The sequence below is a fragment of the Oncorhynchus clarkii genome, chromosome 20 (genome assembly GCF_045791955.1).
Source record: "Oncorhynchus clarkii lewisi isolate Uvic-CL-2024 chromosome 20, UVic_Ocla_1.0, whole genome shotgun sequence".
NCBI classification, from domain to species: domain Eukaryota; kingdom Metazoa; phylum Chordata; class Actinopteri; order Salmoniformes; family Salmonidae; genus Oncorhynchus; species Oncorhynchus clarkii.
In genome coordinates, this window is record NC_092166.1 from 67,054,384 (window position 1) to 67,079,505 (window position 25,122).

General features: G+C 42.4%; 1 protein-coding gene across 1 annotated transcript in view; it reads left to right on the forward strand.

The window, feature by feature from the left end:
• The first annotated feature begins 909 nt into the window (after positions 1-909).
• LOC139376789 (sidekick cell adhesion molecule 2b) overlaps positions 910-25,122 on the forward strand; it is a 459,837-nt gene continuing 435,624 nt past the window's right edge. The window contains exon 1 of the mRNA XM_071119717.1: positions 910-994. Coding sequence (XP_070975818.1) covers positions 910-994 — 85 coding nt within the window. The remainder of the gene's footprint in view (positions 995-25,122) is intronic.

Consider the following 25,122-nt stretch of genomic DNA (forward strand, 5'->3'; position numbering starts at 1 on the left):
CTGAGTGAATAGATTCGTTTTCACCAAGGGAATTCCCGGACCTGACGCGGGAATCGTCTTTGGAAACTTTTGCGACTCATGCCGGGCGCATCGCTGGTATTGCTCAAGCACATAACGGATTCAGGGAGCTAAACTCATCTCTCCAGCACTCTCCCTTCTTCAATAGCTACGACCAGAGATAATCATCCATCCTGACCATCACCAGAAGAGGATACACTTTATTAACCATTTTTATGGAAACGGGACAAGTATTGCTGTTGAAATAGTTGTCTATATTGGTATTTTATGATGTATACTTGCTCCCGATGCAGGTGCTGTGAGAATTGAATGGTTTATGATTGAACTTTGCTCGGCAATCTGAAACGGATTTTTATCAAAGGAACCCAGAAAGGGTCAGGCTGTTTTGTTGCCATTCGTAGCCTAATTTAATTGCCTCCTTGCAATACAGACTGAAAGCCACGATTGCTAGTGTCTGCTACAATTGAGTTAAAACACAATAGCTCTGTATCCTGCAGTCAACATGGACTCTGCTCCTATTTTTATCCAAAAGGTTACAGTTTAAAGGACACATACTCCATTTATTGACCGCGGTATTGCATAAGCCTATCGATAATTGCATTTATGGGCTTATGTTAGTTGGAATTTACTCATATTATTTCAGTCCTGTGTGTGACTGTACAAACTTTCAATTGATCTGCTCCACATAACCGTTCCTTCTGAGCAGTTGGCGATTGTTTGATCGCGCGGTCTCGCTTGAGCGCCCTGAGACCCGGAGATTGCCCGGTTTCAGCGACAACAACGTTCACAGAGCGGACAGTTGCAAGATCCAGACAACACAGACAACTCAACACAGACACGATAACTCCGGGACGACTTGGTCAGCGGCACAACATCTATTCATTGTGGACAATGGCTGGAGTTTCGCCTGGACTGAGGTGGCGCGCCTCATGGATTTTATTGTTTTCCCTGTTTATCCACTACACAACAGCTCAAGGTAAGATAATTCCGTTTTCCGTAGCCTACCAGTACAGGCTTTGTGTCCCTTTGCCATTCAGTGCTTTCGTGCAACAACGTGAATGAATAGTCCCCATGTCCTCATCTGTGGACTTTGAAGGCGGTACTGTTTAGCCTATGCCTACACACCAAAAAGTGAGGGTTCCTCAAGGGTTCTTTGGGAAAGGTGGTGGTTCTATGTGGAACCATACTGACCCACAGAACCCTTTGAGGCCTTCAAATGGTTCTTTGCAGTTCAAAAAATGGTTATTTTAGTGATCATTAAAATGTAGGGGCGGTGGCTCATTTAGGTTTTATTTTGGGACATCGTGTGTGCACATCTCTTTCTGTGCAGCCCGTGAGTGCCATTCCAGTTGGTCTTATCTGTTGTGTTGTGCTATTTCGTGGTATATATGACTATGGCCAGTGATGGTATCTTGTGAAAGACTCTTGGATGGCCTATTGTCATTTTGAAAAAGGTTGACTAAGTCTCCTCGGGGACCCAAAGCTGCTCCAGAGCACACCTGATTGAACTGGTTAATAAACATAATAAAACCTGTGGAATTTTAACAATATAAGATGGCTATTAAACAATAATACATTTTAAAAAATGTATGGCTCTACAAAAAACCTTTGAGATTGATAGAGGTTATTTATAAATGTTCTATAAAGAACCATAAAAAAGGGTTCTCTATAGCCCCCAAAAGGGTTGTAACCATGGTGGAACCCTTTTTTGGTGCTATATAGAACCCTTTTTTAACGGTTCTTTATACACTGAACAAAAATATAAATGCAGCATGTGTAGTGTTGGTCCCATGTTTCATGCGCCAAAATAAAAGATTCCAGAAATGTTCCATACACACAAAATTATTATTTATCTCAATGTGTGCACAAATTTGTTTACATTCCTGTTAGTGAGTGTTTCTCCTTTGCCAAGATAATTCATCCCCCTGACAGGTGTGGCATATCTAGAAGCTGATGAAACAGCATGATTATTACACTGGTGCACCTTGTTCTGGGGACAATAAAAGGCCACTCTAAAATGTGCCATTTTGTCACACAACACAATGCCACAGATGTCTCATGTTTTGAGGGAGAGTGCAATTGGCATGGTGACTGCAGGAATGTCCACCAGAGGTGTTGCCAGATAATTTAATGTTCATTTCTCTACCATAAGCCATCTCCAGTAGGTCCAACCGGCCTCACAACCGCAGACCATGTGTATGGCGTCGTGTGGGCGAGACGTTTTGCTGATGTCAACGTTGTGAACAGAGTGCCCCATGGTGGCGGTGGGGTTATGGTATGGGCAGGCATAAGTTACGGACAACAAACACAATTGCATGTTATCGAATGCACAGAGATACCGTGACGAGATCCTGAGGCCCGTTGTCGTGCCATTCATCCGCCACCATCACTTCATGTTTCAGCAGATGTCGCAACGGTCTGTACACAAGATGAAAATCTCATAGTTCTTCCTGGATATTCACCAGACGTTTGGGATGCTCTGGATTGACGTGTACGACAGCGTGTTCCAGTTCCCGCCAATATCCAGCAACTTCGCACAGCGATTGAAGAGGAGTGGGACAACATTCTACAGGCCACAATCAACAGCCTGATCAACTCTATGCAAAGGAGATGTGTCGCATTTCATGAGACACTCTGGGATCCCACCAAATACTGACTGATTTTCTGATTCATTCTGACCCTACCTTTAATAAGTAAGGTATCTGTGACCAACAGATGCTTATCTGTAATCCCAGTTATGTGAAATCCATAGATGAGGGGATCATTAATTATTTGAATTGACTGATTTCGTATATGAACTGTAACTCAGTCAATCTTTGAAATCGTTGCATGTAGCATTTCTATTTTTGTTCAGAATAGAACCTTAGGAAAGGGTGTTTTATAGCACCATACAGGTTCCATTTAGAAACGTATGAGCATGGTCCTAGTAAAAGGTATGCCACCAAAAAGGGATCCGCTATGGTTAAAAGCTTAATAACCCTTATTTGGCACTATGTAGAACCATTTGTTATTAGTGTGTCTCAGACACACACACACACACACACACACACACACACACACACACACACACACACACACACACACACACACACACAGACACACACAGACACACACACAAACAGGAGCCTCAGCCCAACGATGGTTAAAACTGTGTCAAATTGCTCTGCTCTCTGCAGCCTTGACTGTGTTTATTAAACGGCCTGTTCCCCCGATGCCTCCTCGCCACTGCTGGTGTGGTGTAAAAAGGAACCCAATGTCTTGAATTATGGAAAGGAACCCAATGTCTCTCTCTCTCTTTTGCTCTCTCTCTCTCTCTCTCTCTTTTGCTCTCTCTCTTTTGCTCTCTCTCTCTCTCTCTCTCTTTTGCTCTCTCTCTCTCTCTCTCTTTTGCTCTCTCTCTTTTGCTCTCTCTCTCTCTCTTTTGCTCTCTCTCTTTTGCTCTCTCTCTTTTGCTCTCTCTCTCTCTCTCTTTTGCTCTCTCTCTCTCTCTCTCTCTCTCTCTCTCTCTCTCTCTCTCTCTCTCTCTCTCTCTCTCTCTCTCTCTTTTGCTCTCTCGCTCTCTCTCTCTCTCTCTCTCTCTCTCTCTCTCTCTCTCTCTCTCTCTATCTAACATGGCATGACAGTGCTTTTCTCATGCAGTAGTTGCATTACCACAGGGACAAGTTGGAGTACTTGACAGACGTCAGTGTACTCAACAACTAATCGATTCATTGTTCAATACAATTCATGAAGCTACTGTATTACGATTTGCTACACGACCTCAAACTTGCTTTTACTTTACAAATAATGATGGATTGTATTGTATGCTTTTAATTGATGTCATTTGAATGAAAATAGACATTATTGTCTGCTGTTATTAAACATAGTGTTGGGGCAAATATTATTCTGATGTTTGAACACTCGCTATGAATTTGCGATTAGAAGCCCAGCTGTGGACAAATGCTAATTTAATTAATAAGTCCTAATTAATTAATCAAGCAGGGGTCCCATCGAGATGTATGTTTGCATAGCAAACAAGCAGCTGTAAATAAACAGATACAACACATGCTGGTATTCATAAAATACTGTCAGGGCAAACACATGCTGAATGTGAAAAGATACTTTTGGTTGTGTGTGTGTGTGTGTGTGTGTGTGTGTGTGTGTGTGTGTGTGTGTGTGTGTGTGTGTGTGTGTGTGTGTGTGTGTGTGTGTGTGTGTGTGTGTGTGTGTGTGTGTGTTTTGAATGATTTATGTAGCCCTATTTTCTCACAGAGATGCGTATAGATAGCCACTTGTGGTACATTTTCACCCACTGGAGTTGATGTCCTCAAAGGGGTAGAAACCTTCAGTGTGCATTTAGTTGCAGAAGCCACAATGGTGGCTGGAGCATTCATTATTCTGAATTGTTATTAAGCTTAGACCTGATCCCCAGAGAGGATGGATGCCAGTACCCGCTGTGCAGCCTTTCCCTAAGCAGGTAAAGAGAGAAGAAGGGTAGGCTCCTCTCTAGCACCCCTACCTGCACATATATTGTTACTGGAAATTGAGAAAAAAAAGTTCATGCAGGCTTTCAATTCTTCCTTGACGGTGTGCATTTAGAATCTTATTTTCTAAATATCTCACATCTCCACAATGTTCTATAGCTTGAGCCAGGTAGAGAGAGAATCCAAAAGCAGCGAGCGTGTCATCCTTTCCTTCTCCTTCCTCCTCACCTCCTTGTGTCTGCAGCTAGCCCGAGCAGCCAGTGGAGCAGTATGGTAATGTCATTGCGATTCAGGTATTGCTGCTGCTGGAAGGGATGAGCTACGTTACGCCTGGAGATGTAGTATAAGCCCTCAGCAGCACTGTCCCACTCTATAATACAATGGCGAGGAGACTGTCTGTATTCCAAATGGCACCCTATTCCCTACATAGTGCACTACTTTTCACCAGAGCCCTATGGGACCTGGTAAAAAAAGTAGTGCACCATAAAGGGAATACGGTGCCATTTGGGACGCAGACTAGGAGAAAACAAGCTGCGATATATATCCATCATTCATGAGGGCAGATCCTCTCCCTCTGACATTTACTGTGGATTGATAACTTACACATCATGGGATTAACATTCCTGACATTGTCAGGTTTCACACTGTGTGCGTAATGTGTGTGTGTGTACTGTACTGCGTGGTGTGTGTGTGTGTGTGTGTGTGTGTGTGTGTGTGTGTGTGTGTGTGTGTGTGTGTGTGTGTGTGTGTGTGTGTGTGTGTGTGTGTGTGTGTGTGTGTGTGTGTGTGTGTGTGTGTGTGTGTGAGAGAGAGAGAGTGTAGTGTGTGAGTGTGCGTCTGTGTGCATGCACATGCATGCTTACATGCGTATGTAAAGGGAGATGGAGGAGTTATAGCTGTCAATGTTCTTCTCTGCTCTGTCTATTCAGCTCTGGCAGCATTGTCTGCCTGGCCCAACTTTCATTATGGATTCAGGGGTCAGGACCCCCAGGAATTAATTGGATACTCTTCATACTGTCTCTGAGTGCAGCGCTGCTCGTTGAGAGCAGAGTGACCAGAGCGCTGGGCCCTTTCCCTCCAATGATTAAAGGACATTAGGAGGCGAGCAGAGCAGAGCGACCTGACTCTGGACCGACAGCCCCGTCCGTTTTAATGTGAGTGTGTGTCCATCGCCCACATTTTAATGACTAGTCCAGTGAAATGGCCTTTCAACAGAGGCAGGGTCGGACGGCCTTGATCAGAGCGGACTGAAGCGTTGTAATGACACACATTAAAGACCACAGAGAAAGGAGCCAGCGATGATGCCCAGTATGCTGAATATCCCCTGTCATGTCAAACATCATTAAACAACATACTAGAACCGTCAAACTCAACTCTGGACCCCGAAGCCACTGCGTTTTTTCATTGTTCACCTACATTCAGGGACCGATTTGGACCTGGGACACCAGGTGGGTGCAATTAATTGTCAGCTAGAACAGAAAACCAGCAGGCTCCAGACTTCATAGGGTAAGAATTAGAGGTCAACCAATTATGATTTTTCAACGCGTAAAACCGATTATTGGAGGACCAAAGAAAGCCGGTACCGATTAATCTGCCGATTTTTATATATATGTTTGTAATAATGACAATTACAACAATACTGAACAAACACTTTTATTTTAACTTAATGTAATACATAAATAAAACTCAATTTAGTCTCAAATATATAATGAAACATGTTCAATTTGGTTTAAATAATGCAAAAACAAAGTGTTGGAGAAGAAAGTAAAAGTGCAATATGTGCCATGTAAAAAGCTAACGTTTAAGTTCCTTGCTCAGAACTTGAGAACATATGAAAGCTGGTGGTTCCTTTTAACATGAGTCTTCAATATTCCCAGTTAAGAAGTTTTAGGTTGTAGTTATTATAGGAATTATAGGACTATTTCTCTCTATACATTTGTATTTCATATACCTTTGACTATTGGATGTTCTTATAGGCACTATAGTATTGCCAGCCTAATCCCGGGAGTAGATAGGCTTGAAGTCATAAACAGCGCTGTGCTTCAAGCATTGCGAAGAGCTGCTGGCAAACGCAGGAAAGTGCTGTTTGAATGAATGCTTACGAGCCTGCTGCTGCCTACCACTGCTCAGTCAGACTCCTCTATTAAATATCAAAATATGCAGGTTTAAAAAAATATACTTGTGTATTGATTTTAAGAAAGGCATTAATGTTTATGGTTAGGTACATTGGTGCAACGACATTGCGTTTTTTGCGAATGCGCTTGTTAAATCATCACCCGTTTGGCGAAGTAGGCTGTGATTCGATGATGTGGCTATCACTGGCTATCTTTTATTTTGGTGATTGTTAGTTCTCCAAGATTAAATATATATATTATATATTATATTTTCTACATACTTTATATCTGGTTTTAGTCATTTAAGTTTATGTTATTTCAACCCGAAAGCTATTTAAGAACAAAAAAAAGATATACAGTACCAGTCAAAAGTTTGGACACACCTACTCATTCAAGGGTTTTTCTTAATTTTTGACTATTTTCTACATTGTAGAATAATTGTGAAGACCTCATAACTATGAAATAACACAGATGCAATCATGTAGTAACCAAGAAAGTGTTAAACAAATCAAAAATACATTTGAGATATTTCAAACTAGCCACCCTTTGCCTTTTTGACATCTTTGCACACTCTTGACATTCTCTCAACCAGCTTCACGAGGAATGCTTTTCCAACAGTCTTGAAGGAATTCCCACATATGCTGAGCACTTGTTGGCTGCTTTTCCTTCACTCTGCGGTCCAACTCATCCCAAACCATTTTAATCGGGTTTAGGGCGGGTGATTGTGGAGGCCAGGTCATCTGATACAGCACCATCACTGTCCTTCTTTGTCAAACCAGATGGGATTTCATTTTTACTGCAGATTGCTGGTAGCCATGCTGGTTGAGCCATGCTGGTTGAGTGGGCCTTGAATTCTAAATTAATCACGACAGTGTCACCAGCAAAGCACCCCCATACCAGCACACCTCCTCCTCCATGCTTCACTGTGGGAACCACACATGCGGATATCATCCGTTCACCTACTCTGCATCTCACAAAGACATGGCGGGTCAAACCAAAAATGTCAAATTTGGACTCATCAGACCAAAGGACAGATTTACAGCGGTCTAATGTCCATTGCTCGTGTTTCTTGGCCCAAGCAAGTCTGTTTTTCTTCTTTATACCACCCCTACCTTGTCACAAAACAACTGATCGGCTCAAATGCATTAAGGAAAAAAATTATTCCAGGTGACTACCTCGTAAAGTTCGTTGAGAGAATGCCAAGAGTGTGCAAAGCTGTCATCAAGGCAAAGGAATCTAAAATATATAATATATTCAGATTTGTTTAACACTTTTTTGGTTACTACATGATTCCATATGTGTTATTTCATAGTTTTGATGTCTTCACTATTATTCTACAATGTAGAAAATAGTAAAAATAAAGAAAAACCCTTGAATGAGTAGGTGCATCCAAACCTTTGACTGATACTATATATATATATATATTTTACAAAACGTTCAGACGGGCCCGCCCTAGGATTTTGATGGTAGAAAAATCCCTGGAGTTATTATGTTTTTGCGAGAGAGTGTTATAATGCTTGTGCTATCGAGTGTTATTATGCTTGTGCTAGCTCGTAAAAGCTACATTACGGCATCGACATTGACTGTTTGTCTAACATTGTTCTTTCCTGCCATACATTGGCTGTTGTATTTGTTTTTAGAGGATGAGACCCGTGGAGCGAGCTGAAAGCCCCCTATGACATGTGGCTTCACAAAAGAATAGCTCCGATAACAACTTCCTTAAATAAACTAGGGTGAACTACAGCATACCGTCTCTCACAGTCTCTCTCTAGTCCTGATCCTTTCCTCATTTACTGGGCCTTATAGACACAATGTGCTCTGGTCGCCTGCTGTGTGTCATCTTTAACAGGGTTCTATTTTGGAACACTGAGCAGCAGGGGAGGACTCAATTGGAATGTCATGTTTGGCATACACTTATAAATCACTCAACATTAGATCCGATTAGCCTTACTGGCTTACAGACTTTAGGAGTTTTCAGAGAGAGAGAGAAGGAGAGATCGAAATGGCGAGTGAGAGAGAGTGACAGAGAGAGAGAGAATGAGAAGGAGGGAGAGGGAAAATGAGGGAAAACGAGAGATAAAGATGGAGAGGGACAGTGAGAGTGAGAGAATGGCACTTGGTTACCACCAGAGAGAGAGATTGAGTAAGGCCCCTCTCTGGATGGAGGGATGAAGGCATGCCATTCAGATTAGTGTCCATGCGGATGGTGATGAGAGAAGGGGGTGAGTCATCTGCTTCATGGGGTCAGTGGAAGTCTGTAGCTGGCTCCCCCGGCCTTCCCGAAATGTCGGGGATGTTTAGAATGGGCCTAATTTTTCAATCACCATCATGACCATTTAGATGCTATCCTTGACCCCTTGACCATGATGTATGTAGCCTTGATTTAGTTAATCAAAATCTAACTTGGGTGTGCATGGCTAGCTAGGCCTCTGAGAACCACAATACGTCTGAAAAGTATTTATATAGAGAACATTTGAATCAAGGTCTCACTTATCTCATTCTAGGGAGTTTTTCCTAGCCACCGTGCTTCTACACCTGCATTGCTTGCTGTTTGGGGTTTTAGGCTGGGTTTCTGTACAGCACTTTGAGATATCAGCTGATGTACGAAGGGCTATATAAATCAATTTGATTTGATTTGATGTTGATTTTTTGTTGTTGTTCCGTTTCAAAGCCTCATGGTCTTTGGTGTGATCACAAGTGTCCTTGTTCAGCTGATATGAGATTGAGAGTAGGGGTGAAATGAGACTTAACTAACACGAGCCAGCAGCAAGGTTCTTTACTATCCTAGGAAACCAGAGATAAGAGGTAAAAGGATACCAGCAGCATGGTTGTTAAATATTCTAATGGACAGGTCAGCTCAACCTCATGGTCATGTTCTACGCAATCTCTGTACCTCTCTGAAAAATAGCCCCAGTTTTAGTCTAACACAAAAGTTCAGCCTTGGAAAAAACACATACCTGTATGCCTCAGGGCTCATCCAGCTTCACAAAAGTTTTATCGATCTAGTTTCTTCTCAGTTTGCCCAGTTTTCTGTTGATGCAGTTTCTTCTCTGTTTGCCCAGTTTTCTGTTGATTCAGTTTCTTCTCTGTTTGACCAGTTTTCTGTTGATTCGGTTTCTTCTCTGTTTGCCCAGTTTTCTGTTGATTCAGTTTCTTCTCTGTTTGCCCAGTTTTCTGTTGATTCAGTTTCTTCTCTGTTTGCCCAGTTTTCTGTTAATTCGGTTTCTTCTCTGTTTGCCCAGTTTTCTGTTGATTCAGTTTCTTCTCTGTTTGCCCAGTTTTCTGTTGATTCAGTTTCTTCTCTGTTTGCCCAGTTTTCTGTTGATTCAGTTTATTCTCTGTTTGCCCAGTTTTCTGTTGATTCAGTTTCTTCTCTGTTTGCCCAGTTTTCTGTTAATTCGGTTTCTTCTCTGTTTGCCCAGTTTTCTGTTGTTTCAGTTTCTTCTCTGTTTGCCCAGTTTTCTGTTGATTCAGTTTCTTCTCTGTTTGCCCAGTTTTCTGTTGATTTGGTTTCTTCTCTGTTTGCCCAGTTTTCTGTTGATTCAGTTTCTTCTCTGTTTGCCCAGTTTTCTGTTGATTCACTTTCTTCTCTGTTTGCCCAGTTTTCTGTTGATTCACTTTCTTCTCTGTTTGCCCAGTTTTCTGTTGATTCGGTTTCTTCTCAGTTTGCCCCACGGACATCCCTGGATAACTTGGTCACTTTTTAGCCTGCCTCCTCTCCACCCAACACACATTGCTCTGCCTGCCCTGTGGCGGGACTCGGGAGGTCTGCCTCCTCTCGTGAACTTGCTATGGCCAAGAGCAGAGCCTCAGGGTGATTAGATCAGGTAATGACCATGAATATGAATGACTTGACTTCTCTATAGGAGACTCCTCCTCACCCTCTTCAGTGCAATTAAGGAATTTCAGAACCTATTTTGAATACAATGCATTCGCAAATTTACAGACCCCTTCACCTTTTCCACATTTTGTTACGTTACAGCATTCTAAAATGTATAAAATTGTTATTTCCCCTGATAAATCTACACACAATATCACATAATGACAAAGCAAAAACAGATTTTTAGACATTTTTGCAAATGTATTATTAAAAGAACAACTGAAATATCACATTTACATAAGTATTCAGACCCTTTACTCAGTACTTTGTTGAAGCACCGTTGGCAGCGATTACAGCGTCAAATCTTCTTGGGTATGACGCTACAAGCTGTATTCGGAGAGTTTCTCCCATTCTTCTCTGCAGATCCTCTAAAGCTCAGGTTGGATGGGGAGCGTTGCTGCACAACTATTTTCAGATCACTCCAGATATGTTCGATTGGGTTCAAGTCCGGGCACTGGCTAGGCCACTCCGTTGTCGTGGCTGTGTGGTTAGTGTCGTTTTCCTGTTGGAAGGTGAACTTTCGCCCCAGTCTTAGGTCCTGAGCGCTCTGGAGCAGGTTTTCATCTAGGACCTCTCTGTACTTTGCTCCGTTTATCTTTCCCTCGATCCTGACTAGTCTCCTAGTCCCTGCCGCTGAAAAACATCCCCACAGCATGATGCTGCCACCACCATGCTTCACAGTAGGGACGGTGACAGGATTCCTCCAGACGTGACGCTGGTTTTGTCTTGGTTTTATCAGACCAGAAAATCTTGTTTGTCATGGTCTGAGAGTCCTTTAGGTGCCTTTTGGCAAACTCCAAGCGGGCTGTCTTGTGCCTTTTACTGAGAAGTGGCTTCCGTCTGTCCACTCTTCCATAATTGCCTGATTCGTGGAGTGTTACAGAGATGGTTGTCCTACTGGAAGGTTCTCCCATCTCCACAGAGGAACTCTGGAGCTCTGTCGGAGTGACCATCGGTTGACAGTGCACGTCAGAGCAAAAACCAAGCCATGATATCGAAGGAATTGTCCGTAGAGCCCCAAGACAGGTTTGTGTTGAGGCACAGTTCTGGGGATGGGTACCAACATTTTTTTTGCATAAATGTCTAAAAACCTGTTTTTGCTTTGTCATTATGGGGTATTGTGTGTAGATTTATGAGGACATTTTTTTTATTTAATCCATTTTAGAATAAGGTTGTAACATAACAAAATATGGAAAAAGTGAAGGCGTCGTAATAATTTACGAATGCACTGTATATTTTCTTGGTCCTAGAATCATGAAATGTTCAATGTACATTGAGGGGAGTTATTGCTTTCAATACTCCCAAATAAAATGATTTTCATCCAACAACGGCATACTGTAGGCTGTATCTACGCACAACCTTGCAATAGGCTTCCTGTAACAGTTTTCCTCCTCTTCTGATGAGGTGTATGAAGGATCGGACCAATGCACAGCGTGGTAAGTTGTTATAATTGATTAAACTGAACAAAAAAATAACAAAGGGGAAAACACGACAAAAACGAAACAGTCCTATTAGGTGACAAAACACAAAACAGGAAACAACTACCCACAACCCATAGTGGGAAAACAGGCTGCCTAAGTATGGTTCTCAATCGGAGACAACAATAAACAGCTGCCTCTGATTGGGAACCATACCAGGCCAAACACAGAAATACAAAAACATAGAACACATAGAATGCCCACCCCAACTCACGCCTTGACCAAACTAAAATAGAGAAATAAAAAAGGAACGAAGGTCAGGACGTGACACTTCCCATACATAATAAATACACAGCCAAAATAACGAACGGGAGAATGAAAATCCAATTGCAAAATAATGCTTTTTATTCATTGATGGAAATACCTTTGACCGTATAGGGTCATAAGCATAATATAGTGGAATTAAACTGGCATGTGGGTATTTTCGTTAGTCATCATGTAGCCTGTCTTATTTATCCAGCACAATACAGCATACAGAGCCTATTTTGAGCATAATTTCTCCTGCAGCTCCTCAGTTTGTTGCTACTTGAGTAAAACTTACATTTATAAACCCATTAATTGTGCCACCATTCAAGTGCAGGCAACAGGCTATCAGCGCATCACCACCACTTTACAATGTGAGCTGGAGGCAGTATGCATTTTGAAAACATAGGCCTACTTAAATGTTTCAAGCCTGAATGTTTTACTTCATATTATGACGCATGTCTTACCTTGTGTCAAAGGAGCCTATAGTCATATCCGACCATAGACATGTGAAGGCAGTTATTCTATAAAGACCTCATAGGCTGCGCGTAAATTTAGAGTTTGGGGAAGCTTATGATTTGTCCTACAATTTCTACCTATCTGCGTGCCAGTTATGATTTACATATGCGCATTTTCATTGAACAGTTTCATTTCAATAATAATGTTTTGGTTTCTCGAAAGCATTGTTACATGGTTAATCATAAAAATCTGAATTAAAAGTTTAAATTAGAGCATCAGTGTAATGCAGGGAGTCTGGAAGCAGGTTTAAATTAGAGCATCAGTGTAACGCAGGGAGTCTGGAAGCAGGTTTAAATTAGAACATCAGTGTAACGCAGGGAGTCTGGAAGCAGGTTTAAATTAGAGCATCGGTGTAACGCAGGAAGTCTGGAAGCAGGTTTAAATTAGAGCATCAGTGTAACGCAGGGAGTCTGGAAGCAGGTTTAAATTAGAGCATCAGTGTAACGCAGGGAGTCTGGAAGCAGGTTTAAATTAGAACATCAGTGTAACGCAGGGAGTCTGGAAGCAGGTTTAAATTAGAACATCAGTGTAACGCAGGGAGTCTGGAAGCAGGTTTAAATTAGAACATCAGTGTAACGCAGGGAGTCTGGAAGCAGGTGCAGAAGTTCAGTTTATTAATATTAATATTACTATTATTATTAATAATAATAACGGCAATACAAAACAGGAGCTGTGTATTGAACATAACCAATACTGGCTGACGACTGAGGTAGCTGACGGCTATATGAAGGAAGAGTAATCACGGTGGTGATGAAGTGCAGGTGTGCTTAATGATGGGGAGCAGGTGTACGCAATGATGGTTGCCAGGTCTGCGCAATGTGGGTTGCCAGGACCGGAGGTTAGTAGACCAGTGACACCGAATGCCAGAGGGAGGAAGCAGGAGTAGGCGTGACAACCAGCCTCTGCCATATGGAACGTTGACACTCCGTGATCCATTGGCGGCTAACAGAATGAGCGCATGGAACTCATAGCCTTAGCCGATAGGCCAATGCAGCAGTAGGCCTAAGTCAAAATTCATAAAGCCGACAAATAAAAACAGTAGAAAATATGATATATTCAGGTTCTTTCAATTGCATTCATCTCTCTACTCAAGCTGTCTGCCTCCCTTTCTATATGTATTGAGATACTATTTTGATTAATTCTCCATTAGGCTACATGTATAATGGGGAATTGATCAAAATGAACAATCAACGGCAAACAATTTACAGAATGAAACAATGAATGCGCAAGAATTGGCGGGAGAAAGCTGAACCATTCTGGAGAGACTCGCCTATGTCTTCCTCACACACCTCTCCCCTTCTTCTTGTCATTCTGAGCACCGTGGGTAGACTCCCTAATGGTTACACACACAACACATATGGGTCTGGTAAATTTCTCAAATCGTTGGTCAATTAAAATCTTCCCGATCATGTTGTTTGACGCCACATTTTTCCTAATGGAATCCCTGGCGTACATACACACAGTGAAGATACTGATACACACAGTCACATAGCATACACATAGGCTGTTTCCATATGCACATTTGCGTTATGCATTGTCCTGTTCTTTCAAGGGTGATCTTCCAAGAACACCTGAGAGCAAACTGTCTAGTATGGGAAAACGCAGAGCACTTAAAATCTGTTACATTTTAAATGTACTTCGACGTGACCTCTAAACTAAACAGGAAACCGCGTCACACGCCAGCGTCAACAACACGATTAACAGCAAGATGGTGCTGACAGATAGGGCAACTCTGCTTCTAGCTGCTGCTTTTTTATGTGTTATTTCTTACATTATTAGCCAGAATTTAGTTTTTTATTACATACAACCGGAAATAACTTTTGGATATCAGAGCAGCGGTAGCTCACCAGCATTACCAGCATTGCGACCAGGAATACGAGTTTCCCGAATTGGATCTTTTGTTCTTACCCCCCAGGGAAATTGAACTGATTCCAGAGGCTGATCCAAAACACTGCCGGCAGAGAAGAGGTATTCAGAGTAGACTCCTAGTCCAACTCAGGAGGCACGTACACCACCCATCGCTTCCGAGTATATTACTCGCTAATGTTCAGTCTCTGGATAATAAAGTTGACAAGATCAGGGCTAGGATCTCCTTCCATAAAGACATCAAGGAATCATAACATACTCTGTTTCACGGAAACATGGCTCTCGGGATATACTGTCTGAGTCCATACAGCCAGTTGGGTTCTCTTCTTCTTCTCCGGGAAGAAGAAGGGCGGGGATGTATGTTTCATGATTAACTACTCATGGTGGGATTGTGATAACATACAGAAACTCAAGTCCTTTTGTTCACCCAACCTAGAATACCTCACAATCAAATGCCAAAGGTATTACTTCCCAAGATAATTATCTTTGGTTATAGTCACAGCCGTGTATATTCCCCCACAAGCCGATACCACAACGGCCCTCAAATAACTACACTGGACTCTATGCAAACTGGAAACCACATATCCTGAGGCCGCATTTATTGTAGCCAGGGATTTTAACAAAGCTAATCTGAGGAAAATGCTACTGAAGTTCTACCAACACATTGACTGTAGCACTCGCTCTGAGAAAACATTGGACCACTGCTACTCATCTTTTCAAATTGCCTACAAGACCCTCCCCCGCTCGCCCCCTCCCTTTGGTAAATCTGATCACGACTCCATTTTGGTCCTCCCTTCCTATAGGCAGAAATTCAAACAGCATGCACCCGTGCTACGGACTGTTACTGTTACTTGCTTACTCTGGTCTTACCAATCGGAATCCATGCTTCAAGATTGTTTTGATCGTGCGGACTGGGATATGTTCCGGGTAGCCTCTGAAATAATATTGAAATAAAGGATACGGTGACTGAGTTTATCAGGAAATGTATAGGAGATGTACCCACTGTGACAGAAACAGTGGATAGATGGCAGCATTTGCGCAAACCTGAAAAACGAATCACCGCATTTAACCAGGGCAAGGTAACTGGGAATATGGCAGATTACAAAGAGTGTAGTTATTCCCTCCGTAAGGCAATCAAACAGACAAACTCCACAAAGTGGAGTCGTAATTCAACGGCTCAGACACTACCGTTCAAACGTTTGGGGTCACTTAGAAATGTCCTTGTTTTTGAAAGAAAAGCATATTTTTTGTCCATTAAAATAACATCAAATTGATCAGAAATACAGTGTAGACATTGTTAATGATGTAAATGACTATTGTAGCTGGAAACGGCAGGTTTTTTTATGGAATATCTGCATAGGCGTACAGAGGTCCATTATCAGTAACCATCACTCCTGTGTTCCAATGGCATGTTGTGTTAGCTAATCCAAGTTTATAATTTTAAAAGGCCAATTGATCATTTGAAAACCCTTTTGCAATTATGCTAGCACAGCTGAAAACTGTTGTTCGGATTAAAGAAGCAATAAAACTAGCATTCTTTAGACTAGTTGAGTATCTGGAGCATCAGCATTTGTGGATTTGATTACAGGCTCAAAATGGCTAGAAACAGAGACCTTTCTTCTGAAACTCAGTCTATTCTTGTTCTGAGAAATGAAGGCGAGAAATTGCCAAGAAACGGAAGATCTCGTACAACGCTGTGTACTACTCCCTTCACAGAACAGTGCAAACTGGCTCTAACCAGAATAGAAAGAGGAGTGCATTAGTGTCTAGACAAGTACATTAGTGTCTAGTTTGAGAAACAGACACCTCACAAGTCCTCAACTGGAAGCTTCCTTAAATAGTACCCGTAAAACACCCGTCTCAACGTCAACAGTGAAGAGGCGACTCAGTATCTCGTAAAGCCATATCTCCGACTGGCCAATTAAAAGAAAAGATTAAGATGGCCAAAATAACACAGACACTGGACAGAGGGTGGTCCGGTCTGCCCAACGCATCACCGGGGGCAAACTACCTGCCCTCCAGGACTCCAACAGCACCCGATGTCACAGGAAGGCCAAAAAGATCATCAAGGACAACAACCACCCGAGCCACTGCCTGTTCACTCCACTATCATCCAGAAGGCGAGGTCAGTACTGGTGCATTAAAGCTGGGACCGAGAGACTGAAAAACAGTTTATATCTCAAGGCCATCAGACTGTTAAATTGCAATCCCTAGAACCTTAGAGGCTGCTGCCCTGTATACATAGACTTGAAATCACTGGCCACTTTAATAATGGAACACTTGTCACTTTAATAATGTTTACAAATGTTTCATTACTCTTCTCATATGTATATACTGTATTCTATTCTACTGTATTGTAGTCTATGCTACTCAGACATTGCTCGTTCGAATATGTACATATTCTTAATTCTATTCCTTTACTTTAGATTTGTGTGTATTGTTGTGACAGTTTTAGATATTACTTGTTAGATATTATTGCACTGTTGGAGCTAGAAACACAAGCATTTCGCTAAACCCGCAATTACATCTGCTAAATGTGTGTTTGACCAATAAAATTAGACTTGAACAAAGCTATCTTTTGTGCTAGCTAGCTACAGTACGTCTGTTACATTGTAGCCAATGTAGCAGTGTGAGCAACTAGTGCTAGCAATTCACCAAACAAATATTCCAGAATGGAAATATTGAACACGAATAACAAGTCAAACTAAGCTTGCATGCATGGTACAGTACAGAGGCTGAAGCTACAATTTTTTTAAATAGCTAAATAAGCAATTTTGCTTGCTGTTTAAGAAAGATAAATAGCCATAATAATGGAGTTTCACTGTGAAGCTAAGATTGTTTTGCATTAGGTCTTCTTGTGTTTTATTCCCAATGAGCAGGCTAGCATTGTGATAAATTCATACAACTATAACACCCATGCATATTATTAAATGACACTGATGTTCATGATATTATAAAGGCATATTATAAATGAATGCGCCATTGTACAATGTTGAATGCCTTTCTCTCTCCTTGCAGGGGATTAGACAGATGAACTGCAGCTCCCAGATGCCCAAAGCTCAAAGCCAGAATCATGGAGAGGTGTATCGTCCCGTGGTGTATCATTGTGTAGTGGTGTAGCTTGTGTTTTCGGGTCACGCCCTGTGTTATTTATTCGAGGTACTCCTCGCTCTGTGTTTTGTATACGTGTTTGTTTGGTCTTCGTTCTGTGCCTTTACATGGCACGCTGTAATTTGGGTCACTAAAAAAATATTGCACATTCCTGCGCTTGTCTCCCGATCCCTTTATACCAACGTGACACAGCCCTTCACTAACACCTCATTCAACTAATTGTGGTCTAAATTGTAGACCATGAATAGTTGAACATGGTGTTTGTGCTGGGTAGGAAAATACCCTGGGACAGAAATCACCCACCTCTGTATTTTAGAATGAGCTTCATATGTTATAATGAGCTGACAATCCGCATGATAGAGAATAAAATATGTGGATTGACTTCTATCTAACATAGTGATGTTGCACACTGCTGAATAGGCTCCTGGAATTGGGTGATTTCCCTGGTGGACGGGAAGTTCACAAGTTCTTTACATTTGTCTGGGGTCAGCATCACTGCTCAAATTTCAGTGCTGGTTCAAGTTCCTGAGAACCACAACGAATCACATAAAAATCGAATCAAATTGTATTTGTCACATGCGCCGAATACATTTCACCTTACAGTGAAATGCTTACTTACATGCCATTTTTTAAAGGGATACTTCGTGATTTTGGCAGTCTACTTCCCCTGAGTCAGATCAACTCGTGGACCCCCATTTATATGTCTCTGTGTCCAGTACGAAGGAAGTTATGTGAGCCAGTGAGTTAGCGAAATGACTGGAACAGAACACAGCTAGCTGCATTTTCTACGTTTTTTAATGATATGTTATTAAAATGCCTTACCTCCAAACCGACTGTTTTGTTCTACCATGCCAATGCCATGGATTGAAATTAAAGCATCAGTTGCAATCTGTCCATAATATAATTTCTTTAAATAACAATTTGCTACATTTGTCATTAGCAAGTTCACAAATTCAGGATACAAAAAAATCTCTGGGTCTTCACAATTGACACTGCTGATTTTATTTTACCTTTATTTAACTAGGCAAGTCAGTTAAGAACAAATTCTTATTTTCAATGATGGCCTAGGAACAGTGGGTTAACTGCGGTCTTCACCTTTAGCTCCGACACCAGCCAGCTTTAGATCAGTCAATACCTGTCAGTCTGCACAGCGCAATATCAACCCAAAGCATATCGGACTGCTTTTCTCTACCACTTCACCGGATAGCTCTGACCATTACACCTGATCATCGCAGCTAGCTAGCTGCAACCAAGTGGCTACTGCGAGTGGCTATCCCGAATTAAGCACCAGTTAGCCTTGGCTAGCCTATCTCCCGGTTAGCCAAAGAGGTACACCCGCTAATTCGTAGGCTACGACTACCGAACGGCTCCCTGACTCACCTATTGCCTATCTCTAATGTCAATAGGCCTTGTCTACTGCTGTTTCGGTTAGTTATTATTGTTTTATTTCACTGTAGAGCCCCCATGCCCTGAATCTACTCTACTACGCCCAGAAATCTGCTCCTTTTATTATCTGTTCCTAACGCACTGGACGACCAGTTCTTATAGCCTTTAGCCGTACCCTTATCCTACTCCTCCTCTGTTAACCCAGGCCCTGTAGCCCCCAGCATTCCACAATTCCCCAGGCGCTCTCATTTGTTGACTTCTGTAAGAGTAAAAGCCTTGGTTTCATGCATGTTAACATCAGAAGCCTCCTCCGTAAGTTTGTTTTATTCAGTGCTTTAGCACACTCCGCCAACCCTGATGTCCTAGCCATGTCTGAATCTTGGCTTAGGATGGTCACCAAAAATTCTGAAATTACCATCCCCAACTACAACATTTTCTGACAAGATAGAACTGCCAAAGGGGGCGGAGTTGCAATCTACTGCAGAGATAGCATGCAGAGTTCTGTCATACTATCCAGGTCTGTGCCCAAACAATTTTAGCTTCTACTTTTAAAAATCCACCTTTCCAGAAACAAGTCTCTCACCACTGCCGCTTGTTGTAGACCCCTCTCAGCCCCCAGCTGTGCCCTGGACACCATATGTGAATTGATTGCCCCCCATTCTATCTTTAGAGTTCGTACTGTTAGGTGACGTAACCTGGGATATCTCTTGCAATCTAAGCTAGACGCCCTCAGTCTCACACAAATAATCAAGTAACCTACCAGATACAACCCTAAATCTATAACCATGGACACCCTCATAGATATCATCCTAACCAACCTGCCCTCTACATACACCTCTGCTGTCTCCAACCAGGATCTCAGTGATCACTGCCTCATTGCCTGCGTCCGTAATGGGTCCGCGGTCAGAAGACCACGCCTCATCACTGTCAAACGCTCCCTAAAACTATTCAGCGAGCAGGCCTTTCTATTCGACCTGGCCCGGGTATCCTGGAAGGATATTGACCTCATCTCGTCAGTAGAGGATGCCTGGTTGCTCTTTAAAAGTGCTTTCCTCACCATCTTAAATAAGCATGCCCCATTCAAAAAATGTAGAACTAAGAACAGATATAGCCCTTGGTTCACCACAGACTTGACTGCCCTTGGCCAGCACAAAAACATCCTGTGGTGTACTGCATTAGCATCGAATAGTCCCCGCGGTATGCAATTTTTCAGGGAAGTCAAGAACCAATATACACAGTCAGTTAGGAAAGCTAAGGCTAGATTTTTCCAACGGAAATTTGCATCCTGTAGCACTAATTCCAAAAAGTTTTGGGACACTGTAAAGTCCATGGAGAATAAGAACATCTCCACCCAGCTGCCCACTGCGCTGAGGCTACACTGTCACCACCAATAAATTTCAATAAGCATTTTTCTAGGGCTGACCAAGCTTTCTACCTGGCTACCCCAACCCCGGTCAAGAGCTCTGCACCACAGCAGCAACTTGCCCAAGCCCCCCCGCTTCTCCTTCACCCACATCAATATACCTGATGTTCTGAAAGAGCTGCAAAATCTGCATCCCTACAAATCAGCTGGGCTAGACAATCTGGACCCTCTCTTAATAAATGATCAGCCGAAATTGTTGCAACCCCTATTACTAGCCTGTTCAACCTGTCTTTCGTATCGTCTGAGATCCCTAAAGATTGGAAAGCTGCCGCGGTCATCCCCCTCTTCAAAGGTGAGACACTCTAGAACCAAACTGTTATAGACCTATGTCCATCCTGCCCTGCCTATCTAAGGTCTTCGAAAGCCAAGTTAACAAACAGATCACCGACCATTTCGAATCCCACCGTACCTTCTTCACTATGCAATCTGGTTTTGGAGCTGGTCATGGGTGCACCTCAGCCATGCTCAAGGTCCTAAATGATATTATAACTGCCATCAATAAAAGACAGTACTGTGGAGCGGTCTTCATCGACCTGGCTAAGGCTTTCGACTCTGTCAATCACCGCATTCCTATCGGCAGACTCAGTAGCTTTATCAAATTACTGCCTAGCCTGGTTCACCAACTACTTCTCAAATAGAGTTCACTGTGTCAAATTGGAGGGCCTATTGTCCGGACCTCTGGCATTCTCTATGGGGGTGCCACAGGGTTCAATTCTCGGACCGACTCTTTTCTCTGTATACGTCAATGATGTCGCTCTTGCTGCTGGTGATTCTCTGATCCACCTCTACGCATACGACACCATTCTATATACATCTGGACCTTCTTTGGACACTGTGTTAACAAACCTCCAAAAGAGCTTCAATTCCATATAACACTAGTTCCGTGGCCTCCAACTGCTCTTAAATGCAAGTAAAACTCATGCTCTTCAACCAATGGCTGCACGCACCCGCCAGCCTAGCCAGCCTAGCATCACTACTCTGGACGGTTCTGTACCCTCGTAAAACTGGCTATCCTATCAATCCTTGACTTCGGCGATGTCATTTACAAAATAGCCTCCAACACTCTACTCAGCAAACTGGATGTAGTCTATCACAGTGCTATCCATTTTCTCACCAAAGCCCCATATACTACCCACCACTGCGACCTGTATGCTCTTTTGGCTGGCCCTCGCTACATATTTGTTGCCAATACCCACTGGCTCCAGGTCATCTATGTCTTTGCTAGGTAAAGCCCTGCCTTATCTCAGCTCACTGGTCTCCATAGCAACACTCCAGCAGGTATATTTCACTGGTCATCCCCAAAGCCAACACCTCCTATGGCCGCCTTTCCTTCCAGTTCTCTGCTGCCAATGACTGGAACGAATTGCAAAAATCACTGAAGCTGGAGACGTATATCTCCCTCACTAACTTTAATCATCAGCTGTCAGAGTAGCTTACTGTACCTGTACACAGCCCATCTGTAAATAGCACACCCACTACCTCCTCTCCATATTGTTTTTTTTGTTGTTGCTCTTTTGCACCCCAGTATCTCTACTTGCACATTGTCATCTGCACATCTATCACTCCAGTGTTAATGCTAAATTGAAATTATTTCGCCACTATGGCCTATTAATAGCCTTACATCCCTAATCTTACTGCATTTGCACACACTGTACATATATTTTTCTATTGTGTTATTGACTGTATGTTTTTTTGTTGAACTGCTTTGCTTTATATTTGCCAGGTCGCAGATGTAAATGAGAACTTGTTCTCAACTGGCCTACCTGGTTAAATAAAGGTGAAATAAAAAATATATATTAAAAAATAAGCAGGACTAGATCGCTTGCTATCTAGCTATCATGTCTGACGGGCTAAACAGCAGTAACTCAACATTTGAATTCAAAATTTGGTGAAAAATAAATGTAATACTTACATTTTACAAAGTTATTCCTTATTTCTCTGGAACATGTTCTCCCAAGTGTGGACTTGTCTGCCATTAATTCAGATTTTTGGGGGAATTTTCACTGCATCGCAATGTGTCATGTCCTACGTTTGGAATCGGACCTGAAAAATGACAGTTGACTTCCTTACTCACTATACACTCTCGAACAGAAGTACGCATTTTGAAACACAGCCAAACATGGTGCACTCATCATGATACACGCACACATGCACGTGCACACATGGATATGCCTTTCAGAGTAACACACCACCTGCTGTCTCTTCCCCTGCTCAGTCCTCCTCCTCTCTCTCTGTATTTATGTATGTATGTAGCTCACTCCAATTACAGGAAAGCATAAAGGGGGAGTATATGGAGTCATTAGGGGAGAGGAAATGCCTTGTACCGTATTACAGGGACTGCAGGGGGCCGCCTGTTGAGCTTAATAGTGTACTGTATCTTAATTCAATAGGGGTTGACTAATAGAGTCCACAGAGAGAGAAACCTTCTCAGAAGCTCACTGGTTGCATCCGAAATAGCATCCTATATAGTTCACTACTTTTAACCAGGGCCCATTACATTATGACTGAATAAAGTAAAGAGAGGTTTCTTTGGCCTCTTTTAACCAGGGCCCATTACTTTTTGACTGACTAAAGTAAAGAGAGGTTTCTTTGGCCTCTTTTAACCAGGGAACCATTACATTTTGACTGACTACATTTTGACTGGCCTCTTTTCACTCTGCCGCTTAGCTGTGTAAGTACAGTAGATGTGTGAGCGTGTCAGAGTTTCCGTGAACCGGTAATAGCCGGCTTTTGGCCCCAGAAAAAATGTAAATAGAAAATACGCTAAATAAAATAGCCGCCTGCCAATTGTCTGGGGGAAGAAGAAAAAATTGCCTTGGCGAAATAATGCTTTTTAGCCTATTCATTGATGGAAATACCAGTCGATGTCAATACATTTGTCTGGTCATGCTATGGGTTCATTTGCATAATTTAGTGGAATTAAATTTGCCACGTGTGTACAGATTATTCGCTATGTATCTTATTTATCACACGCATACAGCATACAGATACAGAGCCCTTTGAGCTCAAAATCTGTCAGACAGCGTGAGAGCTGCTTCTTCAGCATCTCAAAGTGCAACTGAAGGCAGGCTTCATCAGTGCATTACACACCACTTCACAATGAGCTGGAGGCAGTATGCGTTTTCAAAACATATACTACATTGTTTGTTTTAATACATACAGTATTAGGAGACGTCTTATATTGCTTCAAAGTAGCGTATTAGATCTCCTCTCTCTCTACATTTCTAATGGACATTTTCATCTCTGTCACGCGTGGGCAGTGCCCTTTTGACATGGGGTTTCCACCGCTAATTGCATTATGGAACAAAGATTTGCGGGTGTCCTACTGCCTTTTGTGCATTGCTTATAATGTGAAGAAATGATAGTTTATCAACATTTTAAGCTAAACATTCTGATCTGTTGCATCAGACTCATTGCTTTAAAAATAACTAATATATATGTAGCCTAGGCCTACTGGTTGTATGCATTTAGAATCTATCGTCCCACAACAGTCCCAGAGTCTGTTTGGAATAGGCCATTAGTTTCTTGACAAGCTGACCAATAGAATAGGTTAACTTCTCTATTGGATTGACATAGGCTAGTAATTTTGTTACTGGTCATGTTGACTGAGGAAAAGTACATGTGGAGAGGTATACTAACACCTTCAAAGTGCACATCAGAATTCGGTAAGAAGGACCGCACATCGTTTCACCCTTGACTTGCATGTTGTGATTTACCATCATCTAAAGGTTTGTCATTCTGATCACCGTGGGTGGACGCCCTAATCAGGTTACACATCCAATGCATATGTGCCTGGTACATTTCTCAAATGTCCAGTAAATTCAAATGCTGCCGGTCAAATGTCCAGAGCCACATTTTCCCAACAGAAACCCTGGTGTGTGTGTGCCTTTGTGTGTGTGTGGGTTTGTTTATGGGTTTATCAAGCATTCATCTACACAGTGATATGCTGCCCAAGTATACATTTCCTACCTTCATTTATTCTGCTGCTCGACAGCAGTCAGCCATTTCCCAATCTTCAAGTCATATGATTATATTGAATAATCCCTCATACTTACCAAAAAGGCCCCTTGTTAAAATGCTTGAGTAAATCCTTGTGTGATTAAAGCTCTCTGCTCTCATGCAGTTGTAGTATGCGCACACACACATTTGCATGCACACACACACACACAAGCACAATTGCACATGCACGCACGTACGCATGCATCCATAAACGTGCACACACACATTCATACAGTGCCACAACAACAAAATACTCTCCAATATTTGCTCTAAATGGCCTCTCCCCAGTGAATGGTGTGGGTTCAAGGGCTCTGCCAATAAAACATTTGGGCCATGGTGTGCTTAACAACTGTCCCCAGTGAGATATAAGGCCCTCATGTACTTGAGCTTGCCAAGTCATAGCCTTCTCAGCCCCTGATTGCACTCCCTGCTGACTGGGGTGGCAGCCATGGTGCCAGAGTGGAGAGAGAGAGAGAGAGAGAGAGAGAGGGCTGCTGGACACACACACACACACACACAGTGAGTGGACAGAGAGGGCTGGACACACACACACACACACACAGTGAGTGGACAGAGAGGGCTGGACACACACACACACACACACACAGTGAGTGGACAGAGA